General features: G+C 42.2%; 2 protein-coding genes across 2 annotated transcripts in view; both read right to left on the bottom strand.

Moving 5' to 3' along the window:
• Window positions 1–262: 262 nt before the first annotated feature.
• Window positions 263–1,300, bottom strand: LOC113037343 (high choriolytic enzyme 1-like). Its single transcript, XM_026194320.2, has one exon. The coding sequence runs from the start codon at window positions 1,186–1,188 to the stop codon at window positions 391–393; it is 798 nt and encodes a 265-aa protein (XP_026050105.2). The 5' UTR covers window positions 1,189–1,300; the 3' UTR covers window positions 263–390.
• Window positions 1,301–4,099: 2,799 nt separating this feature from the next.
• Window positions 4,100–11,892, bottom strand: part of snap25a (synaptosome associated protein 25a) — a 32,990-nt gene continuing 25,197 nt past the window's right edge. Inside the window, exons 6-8 of the mRNA XM_026194318.2 lie at window positions 8,538–8,657; window positions 6,051–6,195; window positions 4,100–5,315 (exon numbers count right to left, since the gene is read on the bottom strand). Of these exons, the coding sequence (XP_026050103.1) occupies window positions 5,247–5,315; window positions 6,051–6,195; window positions 8,538–8,657 (334 nt within the window). The 3' untranslated portion in view covers window positions 4,100–5,246. The remainder of the gene's footprint in view (window positions 5,316–6,050; window positions 6,196–8,537; window positions 8,658–11,892) is intronic.

Below are 11,892 nucleotides of genomic sequence, written 5' to 3'. Positions count from 1 at the left end.
CTAAGAAACAGGAACAAATTCTTACACCTGAATTAGAATTAGATTTTGCTTCAAATCATCAGTATATATGGAGGAAGTCAGGACTGAGGTACAGCAGTGAGTGCTACAGCCATCTGTGAAACATGGTGGAGGTTCTGTCACGGTGCTCGTTGAAATCAATGAAAGTTTGAACAAACACCGTGTAAAACCATCAGGAGCATCTGATCCAGACCAAAGGAACATAAATGTTGCTAACCAGATGAAGCCACACATGTTCAAAACACCATTTTAATGCACTTTATTTTTGTGTTTGACTTTTTTAAAGAGAATATTAACACACTGAAAAAGCATTGATGAAAGAACCTTTGGGAACAAATGAAAACTTCTAATCAGACAAGCTAACGTGTGTTTTCAGCAGCCGTACAGCAGGTTGATCCTCCTGATGTCCCAGTAGGACATGCCCTGCCTCTGGCCAATCTGGACGTTGCGGTTGGGGATGGGGGAGATGGTTTCCCTGCCATTGATGGAGAAGGCTGTTCTTTCATAGTGCATTATGGAGGAGTAGTCGTAGGGAGTGTTGAGGTTGTTGGTGTCCTGCTTGTCGAAGTTGTAGGCCATCTGTGGGTCGATGTTCTCCCAGTTGATCCTGACGTAGTAGTCGCGGTCGCTCCTGGTCTGCTCGTGCTGGAAGCCCAGAGCGTGGTTGACCTCGTGCTGGACGACGCCAAAGTAGACGCAGCCCTGCCTGTTGAGAGACAGGACCTGCTTCCCTCCCTGTCTGCCCAGAGGAGAGAAGCATCCGTTCTGGCTCTCGATGCTGATGTAGTCGTTCTGGTTCTTACGGTCGACAAAGCGGACACAGGTCTGGCTGTGGAAGGACTGCAAGGCATTTCTGATCAGCTGCCTTTCCCCGCTGCTGTACTCACTGCTGATGGTGAAGGGAACCGTCACCAGGCCGTTGTTGTCTTTCTGCCACAGGCAGCTCTGGTAACTCTGGCATTTAATGGCATTTCTGCTTTTTGGAAGCAGGATGTCTCCTTCCAGCAGGATCTCGTTGCTGCCATTGTTTGCAGTCAGAATCCTGGTGGTGATATCGACGGTGTGGTCTTCCTCCACCTGGCCCTCTCCTCCTCCTCTTTCCTCCATGAGAGGATGAGCCTGAGAGAGGCCGAGCAGGAGCAGGAGCAGCAGGCTGACAGAGGGACTCATCTTCAGAGTGGGTCTGGTAGCTGTGGAGCTTCTTTGCAGAGCTGCTGTGGAGAGACTCCTCGGAGCTTCGTGTCTGACACAGTTGAGTCGCAGGTCTTTATACTCTCCTCTACAGGTGTGTCTGCAGGAGGATTATGGGCTGGGGTCCACATCGCTGGGCCTGAATAAACCTGAGAAGGGAGGACTGCACAGACAAACCTACTCTTTCAACATGCTGTGTTATGTCAGGGCTGTGGACGGATCAACACAGTTACTTTACTGGGTGGGACTTGTTTAACTACACATTCGAAACTTCTACAACTAAAAAGTCCTCAAATTCTCCATTTGCAACCACCTTTATTTTCACTTTTATTTTGGACAGTCAGAAAATGCATATCTAAAAGTAATCTTTTCTCTTTTCTTCATCTGGCTGCTGTGTTTTTCTTCTCATTGACACAGTTAAAATAGTTTGAATTTGCTGTTCATACCATAAATCATCCCTGTAAAGCCTGAACCTTGAAACAATTCCCAGAAAGAAATAGTTTTGAAAATGGAGAGTTTATTGACATTGTCATATATATATGTATATGTAATATATGTTCTATAAAAATGACTTTATGGAACATGTACGCATTAGAATCACACTACAGACAAAGTGTGAAACTGAAATACAACAAAATGTTATGTTGGTCAGACCAACAATCAAATGGCTGAAAGTACAACTCACTAAAGAAACTTGATGATAACTTCACTCGAGGAAGATTAGTCCAGTTCTCATCTATTTATTTTAGTAAGTAATTGTGGATTTGGTTCATTACAAAGGTTTAGTTTTTTTCTGTTAAACTTGGCTGAAATGCATCATTATTGTAATAATTTAAACATTTTTCTCTTGTTTTCAGAGAAGCTCAGGTTTACCTTTTTTTTCTTCAGTCGTTGAGTCTTTCTGTTCTTCCCTCCACGATTTGTCTTCATTAGGAATCAGGTGCTCACATTTATGTGTGTCCCAAAGAGAAAGCGTCTTCTGACGTTGCAGTCATTGATGTACATTACAAACTTTCCACGACACCACCATCAGGCCACATTTAGTCCAAATCATGACATTCTTCCGGTACATTATATGGACAATATATGTCCTACTACAGTACCACAGTTTAATTCATTAACTCTTTCGTCCATATAGCACATCTGGCTCAAATGAGAAGCTTGATGCACATAATTTGACCAGTTATGTTCCCCTAGCATTCGGTTAGCATTTACTGAGAAGTTAGCTAATCCCATTAAAACCATCACCAGTAAACCAACATGGGTAATCTAAACTTGGCTAACAGCAAACTTGACAATGTATTTGTAATATTGGAAAAATTAATAAAGAAAAGAAAAGAAATGCTTTTCTGAGAAGAATTTTTTTTATAAACATACACTTTAGGCTGTATAAAGCATGGCTGAGGATTGCTTATCATCCTTGACTGGCTGCCACTTTGAAACCTCAGGATATCGCTGTCATAAATGTTTTTGTACCCATATTTGAGAAATGCTCCGTTTGAGCTATAATAAGACTTAAATGAGTGAGTTAGCAAAAAAAAATCCCTCCTTATATTTTTGAATCAAGGTAGAAACACTTGGGTTAAATATGTTAATTTCTGAGGTAAAGATTGGCATTTTGAAATGGGGACAGTGGGGAACAGTTTGGACTCGGGTGGAAGACCTGCAGTTTGTGCCACTTTCATTTTTAGCCCCCAGAGTTTTCTGCTTGGTCTGTTCACTAAACATAAAGCTACAGCTAGTAGCTAGCTAGCCCATCATAGCAACTGTAAAACAGTACTTGATCCCATACAAAACAATTTTGTGATTGGTATTCTTTCTTTTTTCTGTAGATTCAACAAAAAACACAGCTAAGCTTGTTGTTTTTGCACTGAGGTAAGCTAACGCTGCACATGGAAGTTTAGCTAATATTTAGCATGTAACTTGCTTATATGGAAATTTTGGCAACATATCAGAAAATGACAAACACTGAAACAGTTGATGTGAAAAAAGTGTGAATCTTTCTTTTTTAATGTGACAATTGTGTTTTTCCTGAGGAGAAGTTTGTGAAAGGAAAAAAGGATAGCAGAAGGGATTTGTAATTTTTTTTTTATTATGAAACAATAAAACCTTTTAAAGTTAAATTTAGGTCGTTAAAAAGGGAGAAACGTTTTAGCAGTTGTGGTTATTCGACTGAAACTTCTGTATTTACCGTGTTTTCCTCAGCTGACATTTCTGAATGTTTTGGCTCTTTAGGAATCACTTCTTGCCTTTCAGTCTGGTTCCTCTCATATATTAAACTTGCGCCAAAGCTAAACACCACAAAGATGAATATCAAATGCTTTATCTTGTTGACTGTCAGTGTATCCCTGGACTGCTGGCTTCTTGTTTAGAGAAAACAGGGCCATCGGGTGGACTGTCTGCCACATAAGGTGTAATCTAAAAAGTGAGCGGTAGTTTGGGTAAATGCCACCCTGGACGTTAGAGATTGAGATTGGAGTCTCTAAGCAATAAAGACAGACACGGATGCAACTAGGGTTTATTACTTTTAATCAATTCAGCTAGCTACAAAATGTCCACCACTTCACACACTGACAGGATACAGAGAGGGAGTCTTTAGTATTACATGCGTTGAGGACATCAATCTCACAGTTTAACCTATTGTGTCATTCAGGTTTAGGTAATTCATCACCTTACTCTAACTACTTGACATTTTGGCGATTTGGTGTGCATAGCTCTAAAGTACAGAAGCAACAAAAAAACCCATTTGTATGTATTTTTTTGTTTCAGAGTATAGTTGTAATTGTTATTTAATATTGTCATTATTCTTACCAATAACAAACCACACGGGGAGAATAAACTTACATATACGGTTTTCTTATAAAAGTAAGGTCTCTCAGAAATATGCGTCTTTGCTTTACATTGCAAACGTTTATTTTTTTCAGAGCATCCAAAACCTATGATACAGTACACAACCAGTCCTCAGCTTTCATCATATAATCAACATCTTCATCACTGAACTGCATAATCATTTAGAAAACAGGTCATTTTTTTGCAATACAACCCAAAGTCCTCAGTTGTTTCAACTTCATCTCACTTTTTTGATCCCTTTTGCATTATTGTACAACGAGATGGTCACAGTCGGTAAATATATCGAGACAGAAAGAGTGGCACTATTGCAAACTTGCAGGAGTATGGAACGATAAACTGTGTCCTAATACCGAGCATGCGTTTTGTCAATTTGCTACTGCCATGTTATCATTTTTTATATATATTTTTTCAGACAGGTTTTATTTATAAGACTAAAATCTACCATTTGTCATGCAGAGAACGCACAATTCACATCACTTGGAATGCAATGTCTAATACAGCTACAGAGAGTCTAGTTGCACATTGTCTAAACAGTAACTCAGTATGATTGCGATGAAGGAAAATGGACCAAGGACTGCCTTTTGATTGTAAGTGCTCTTTGCCGTCCCGCCCAACTGTACCGCCGCTTAGTGACTCGTGTTTGCCATCGATCTTCTCCTGCTGTTTTTGTGACAACACCAAAATAAGGAGCATGACAGTAGCCTATATGTAATGACACAGTTTTACTAAGACGATACTGAGATACCGAAAAGGAAGAAAAAACAAACAGCTTGTACAGCATTCCTATTATATACTTGTCATCCAGAGAAGTGTACTCGTGTGTGTATATATATGTATATATATATGATATGTGAGATATATATATATATATATATATATATATATATATATATATATATTTGACATAGAGAATAAAAACTTCACAGGTGAGCTAGAGATCCATCAAGTCAGCACTATATACAACCTTTGGAAAGAATGATATACGGAGTATAAGAAATCATCTTTTTACGAGGACAATCATTTTGAAAAAGCTCGACAGACGACACAGAACAACATTTACAATGGGCGGGGAGGTGATATGTGCATGTGTGCAAACCTAGAAGGTCAATACCATGATGAAAGCATGTCAGCGCCTATCGATGCGTGCCGCGGGACGCCGGGACGTTCACGCTCCGGACTCCGGGCGTTTAGCCACTGCCCAGCATCTTTGTGGCGCGCTGGTTGGCCTCATCGATCCTGGTCTTGTTGGAGTCGGCCTGTGAGAGAGGAAGAAGTAATGAGAGGGCTTTGTTGATTGATTCCACAGATCTGTATTTTGGTGTTTTATCTTTAGTACCCGGTTAGATAGATTTCATTGTACTTTTGGTGTGGTAGAGCTTTGAATTTAGAGATGGAGCTTTTTAAAAAGACTCTATTATACAAAGAGACCATTAAATATAGAAATGCTTAAGAAAATAAAAGGTAAGACAACTTTTCTTTGCTGTTTCTACATTTTATCTCTGACCTGATTTTAATGACTGTCATTCCTTTATGTCTTAGACTTAAGAGTTGCACAGTTCTGCGTCAAAGGCATTAAGTTATTTAAGTCTTAAGGTTGGACATTATTTTAAAACTTTCTAACCAATCACCAGCATTTCATCAACTGCAAATTTACGGGCATGTTCACAGCACTCTTGCACATCCTCACAACGTGGCCACTCGATGTTCTTACTGTTTCAGTTAAACCAAACCAGGAAACAGGGATGTAAGTGAATGTTGGAATATCCATGGAGAAAACCTTGCAGCCTATAAAAGACCCAACCTGGCTGAGCTTTGTGAACCTGAGCTGGTGTCGTATACAAACCAAGCTTTCCAAGCTTTTCCTTCGTGTCCACACTGGTTATATGTTATATTTGCAAGGAGGCAACTCACTAAATAAGCAAGATGACTCAACTCGGCGATTACATGAACCCGGTGCGCTTGAAGAAAAAGCTGAAAAGCTGTGCGTGTACCTTCTCCATGATCCTGTCGATCTGGCGGTTCTGGGTGTCGATCTCGTTGCCCATGTCCAGAGCCATGTGGCGCAGGTTGCCAATGATGCCACCCACCTGCTCCAGGTTCTCATCCATCTCGTTTTCCCGGGCATCGTCTGTTACCCTACCATACAAAAGGTCACATTTATCTCTGCAGTAACTAGTACAGCACACATTGCCACTGCTGTTGTCCATATTTCACCTCTGAACCTCCAAAGAGCAGAGACTGAACGCAGGATCCTGTTCACTGTGTTTCTTTATTAATATCACAATGTCACAGTGTTAAATATCCAGATATACAATTCCCAGTCTTTCAAATATATAGACACAGATTAAAAAAACTGAATGTGAAATATGATATAATCTAATATCCACATTAAAGTCTAAAGCCTGTGTTGTTCTCAAGAATATAGATTTGGATTATAGTTCTCCATCAGGTAATCTGATTACATATGAAGACAAGAAGACAAGAACCAGATAATGAATGTTTTTTTTCTGCTGCTCCTCGTCTTTATCTGACTTTCAGTCTATTTACAGCTGTTCATGTAGCTAATGTAGCTCGACCTTCAGTAGATGCTGATCTGTGGACTCGTGCTTTTTCTATTAGTCGATGGTATTCAAGTAGAAACGCCTTCATTTGCTCTTTCGTTGTTACATTAAGTATCACTAAAGTACTAAAAGTAGAGCTGATTTCAGTACCTGTTAGCAGTGATGGGAATAACGCGTTACTAACGGCGTTACTGTTTTCAGTAACGAGTAATCTAACTAATTACTGTTTCTATCGTTACAACGCCGTTACTGTTACTAACAAGAAAATGAGGTGCAGTCGCGTTACTATTTTTCAGCAAACAGACGGTTGAAGCTGTGTTCAGCTCACCGCACCTTCAGGTGCAGGAAGTAGCTGTAAGTAATCCGGGCGCTACAGCTTTAAGCAGCTGCGCGCTCCCGCTTCTGTAAATAGTTTGAAATGTGTGGTTGTTTAAGGTAAAAATATCACTTTTTCTACTCTGATTTTATGTTTTGTGTCTGATTTTAAATCAATTGTGTTAATGCAGTCTGTCAAAATGAAAACATGACTGTAAATTCAGACACGTGAGGTTGTGCTGAAAAGAATGAGACCAAACAAGGCAGATAAACAGTTAAAGGTAAAATGTGGAGGGAACATCAGAAGGAGTTAAAAATGGCCGATTGTACCCTGGACCCCAGAGGATTAAACGTTTTTTTAAAGCAACGCAATAGTTACTTTTCAAGTAATCAGTTACTTTTAGAATCTGGTAACTCAGTTACTAACTCAGTTACTTTTTTGAAGAAGTAACTAGTAACTATATTTAATTACTTTTTCAAAGTAACTTGCCCAACACTGCCTGTGAGTACCTTTGTGGGTACATTTAAATACTGACTAAGGCCGACTCTACGTAAAAAGTGGAATAATTGATTATCCGTGTATGTGGTTACTGCCAGTGAGCTGAAGAAAGTTTAGGAAATTATGAAAAATACCAGGATATTTCAAACTTTCTGCTGTGACATCTGGATGGATCTGGCACAAACACCATGAAAGCATGGATTCATAGTTCAGGCTGGTGGTGATCTAGTGATGGGATTTTCTTTTGTACACTTGATTATTGACGAAATGTTGCAGCATTGTCGAGTATTATTGCTGATCATGTGTATCCCTTAGTATACCACGTCACAAAGCTCCAATCATTACAGTTCATTGTATTCAAATGATCTCCACAGGCACCACATCTCAATCTAACGAGCCTGTTCTCACTCCCGAGGCGCAACATCCCGACGTTTTGTCACGTCCCACGGCGTTCCTGAGGAACGCGAATGGTGACCTTCCGCGTTCTTATGGTACGCGCCGGGTTATGGATTAAATCCAGTGGAATTACGATCTCGCGGTAATAGACGTTCCTGCCCTGTATTGCAGCCCTAAACCTAACCTTAACCAGCACTGCAATGACGTGAAATAGTGTTTTCCCAAAGTGATTTAAGTTCTCATATGTCCTCAGTTTTCCGATGTCGTCATGTAGGAACGTGTTGGGTAGCCGAAAACGTAATATGTTGACGATTTGTCACCTAGCGTAAAATGTTACGCTTTGGGAGTGAGAACGTGTTGATCTAACAGAGCGCGGGAAATGCGGATCATGGGTCTGTAGCAGCAGTATGGATCCATATCAAAGTCACCCAGGAATGTTTCCAGCATGTTGTCAGTTCTATGCCATGAAGGATTAAAGCAGTTCTTTTAGGAAAAGTAAGAGAACAGCGCATCTAACAAAGTGGCTGGTGAGAGCGGACGGACATCTCAGTGCTACATAAAGGCTGGTCTGCTTTGCTAGACTAGTCGGGCTGCCGGTGAGGCCAAAAACGATGCCATGTGCACGTTTACCCTCATCTTGCCTCGAAATATTCCAGACAAGATGAATGTGCCCCGTAAAATCGCACACATCCAAGCGTTCCTCCTACCTGCGGATGAAGCCTCCGCTGATGGCCATCTGTTCGCGTTCGTCCACCACGCGGGCGGGCTGGCTGGCCACCACCCCGTCCTGGTTATTCCCCCAGGCCTTGCTGGCTCCGCTCTTCATCCTGGCCACCGGAAGTGACGAAGAGGAAGTTACTCAACAGTTTGAAAAAAGCGACTCGCCATTTACCTCAACCAGGCAGGCTTCCAATTAGTCAAACCTAACAAAGAGAGCCTTGGATTTGAGGTACTGCAGCAGCACATATGTAAATATATTAGCATGTAGCTGACACACAGTGTTAATCGGTTTCATGCAACCAGCACATAAATATATGGTGGGACTAGACTAAAGTCGAGCAAAGCATAGCAGGCATGGACTGGCTGGTAGACTGGGTTTGGTAGGTACAGGCTCATTCTGTTGTAACACAGTACTTATGTGTGCGATGTTATATTGCAGGTATATAACATACTGTTCAGAATCAGGCAAGCCCTGTACGCTGTGCCATTTCGTGTCTTAACATAGCTGCAATTTGAACTGTGTTGTAGCCTGATTCCTTCTCTCTGTCCTAAACCGTCATACTTCTGTGTTATTGCAACAGTAAAGCACATCCCACTCCCACAGTGTGACAGAAAACAGAGAAGAGACAGAGCTTGTGGCAGACACACAACACAGAGTGTACAGGACTGTCACATTGTTGGGAGGGACGACGATCAATGCGGAGAACAAACTGCGAAACAAGAAGAAGGAGAACAAAACAAAACAAGAAACTGGAGGGAGTCAGCAGAGAAGAGCGCCTCGTTTACCTGTTCCTGAACCATCGGCATCACCCACCCCAACCCCCACACCTGTCTGTCTTTATATGTCACAGAATCCTGGTCATGTTGAGGTGGTGAGGCGGGGGAGTGGGGTAATGGTTGTGACTCAGCTTATCTCTCAACGAAAGTCACATCTGCTTGCGTCTGTACAGCTGTGCTAACACAATCGCAGCTCGGCTGCTCGGCCTATCAAAGCTCACTCTGTCACATTCAGCATCTGTTTTGGCTCCACACAGCAGCTAGATGGAGTGGAAGGTAACAGTTGTCTCTTTAGTTAGAGCTCTGTCGATGCTGTCTGTGTACATATGTCAACATTTTCCTGCCCATTCAGTAGCATCCTGACACTTCTTTGCTTGTATCACAGTTGCTGAGCTTTTATAACCTTGGAGTGCTGTGTGGATGTATTCTAGCTGTATCGGGATGGCAATGGCTCAGCCGCCTCCTACACTGCTCTTATTAATAGAAATGGACTGAGGCAAGGCTTCGCTGAGCGCCCTGTCCCTGCTGACACACACCAATATGATTAACACATACGCTACCCTTGTCTACGTCCTTTATATTTCCATCTGTTTTCTTCTTTCTTTCTGCTGCGTTTTTTTTAATCTCATCTCCTTCTGTAAAACTTTAATTTGCAATTTACTTTCCTGCTGTCTCAGAAAGGATATACTGCACATTTCTAATCAGATCTGCTCTGATTGAGCAGAGATGATCTGATTAGATGGTATGAGTATTGCAGGACCCGCGGGAAGACTAAAGTCATTCTGCCTCATTCATTCATTGAGCGACCTGCAAGTCGAGCAATCCACCACCAGCTCCTGAGTGGCATTCAGACGGCCACAATATGAAGCCTTTAAGAGGGAAATCTGGGGTCTGCTAATTCTGAGAGACACGCTGAAGGGATTAGGAGGTACAGTGAGCAGCAGTGCTGAAAAACATGTATCTCTTTTAGCATCCTGCTATTTGTGCAGGCAGGTTGAGTCAATGTCCCAGCAGGCTGCCACTATCTGATATGGCTGACCTACATGTGAGCGAGTTCCCTGCAGGAAAGGGAGCTTAGCAAACATCAGTGTTTAGCAGCCAGAGTGGAATAAAGGCTAAATTAGCACAGCGCTCTGCAGGAGAGGTGGCGCTGCAGACAAACTGCAGCAGAAACAAGGGTCCTGCACACAGTGCTGTGGCATGATGCACCCATTTTATACATCGACCCTGACTACGTTCCTAAAAATATCTCAGTGCGCATGTGTCCTAGCCCAGTTTCTAGCTGCAAGCTACACCACAGATCACTCCTGTTTTTCTCCTTTGCTCTGAATGTGTCATTCTGTCATTTCTTTCCTATTTTCAGCGTGTTCGCTGCCATACTTTGAGCATCTGACAGTTTTGTTGTGCAGCATTCCTCTTTTATCTTCTCTTTGTTCTTTTCCATCGTTTGCCAAGCAGGGACTTCAGTTAACTTTATTTTCTTTGTATGTCTTTAAATTTGGTCCAACCCGTAAAGTTACGAAACGACAGCTCTGCTCACAAATGAACTCTGAACACGCGCCGATGTGAGTTTGGCACAAAACGATTGCTGTTCATCAGGATCACCATCAGTATCATTTTCAGTGTAAACATCAACATCATGATCGTAGCATCATCATGTGTAGCATTGCTTTATGAGTTACATCATCACGCATGCATGAGCATTCACAGGGTCATGCTCGCCAGTCTTTCCATGTCATTGGTGCTCGGTGGCTCATAGAAGGCAGTGGGGGAGGGGGTGTTCAACGGGAAACAGAAAGGTCTCATTGCCTGCAAACAGGTGAGGATCTACTGGATGTCAGAGCAGTGTGGTGGTGGTAGAGATCATGCAGATGAGGAGAAGTGTCAACCAGTCCTGGACCAGGCTGGCCAAAGGCATTTTGGGACCAAGATCGCTACATTTCCATCTGGAGTCAATACATTAGGATGATCTAAGTGCCAAGATGCTTCTGGAGCCCCAGCCCTGCTCTTTAAATCTAAGTACGTTTTATAATTGGGAAGGTCAACAGCTTCCCACCACCATGCATCAAAAATGAGAAAAAACCCTCTTCAGGAGGAATCGATACGACTGCTACAGGTGGGACTTCTACAGCGGCTACACCTGCATGTAGACGACTCCCATCACAGAGCTGTTTGGAGAAGTGGAAGCTTAGAGAATATGGCACTTGGTAGAAGAGAGGCACTTATTGATGAAGCATGGCCTTGGCTGGGTGGGGGAGAGTTGACTGGACGTTTAAAGCTCGGCTTTATGGAATTTGGGTCTCACCGGTAGGTTTGTATCAGCCTCATTTGACCGTACAAGGTATGTAAAAATCTGGGTGGTGAATCAATTTTAACTTTGGAAGAACTTTAGCAGCTTTTTGAGGTCAATTGTTCAGTGATGGTTCAGACCGTTGGACTATGAGATGCTCCCAGTTGGGGAGCTATAAATTCTGGGACACTATGTTTGCTATGCCCAAAGAAGGTCGTTGGACGTTTTCATCACTCATCCAGGGGACTCCTTCAGTCTCAGCTGACTGTTAGCAA

Source organism: Astatotilapia calliptera, chromosome 15, assembly GCF_964374335.1.
Source record: "Astatotilapia calliptera chromosome 15, fAstCal68.1, whole genome shotgun sequence".
Lineage (NCBI taxonomy): Eukaryota > Metazoa > Chordata > Actinopteri > Cichliformes > Cichlidae > Astatotilapia > Astatotilapia calliptera.
The sequence above is the reverse complement of the archived record's forward strand: the minus strand, read 5'-3'. Positions and strand labels throughout refer to the sequence as shown.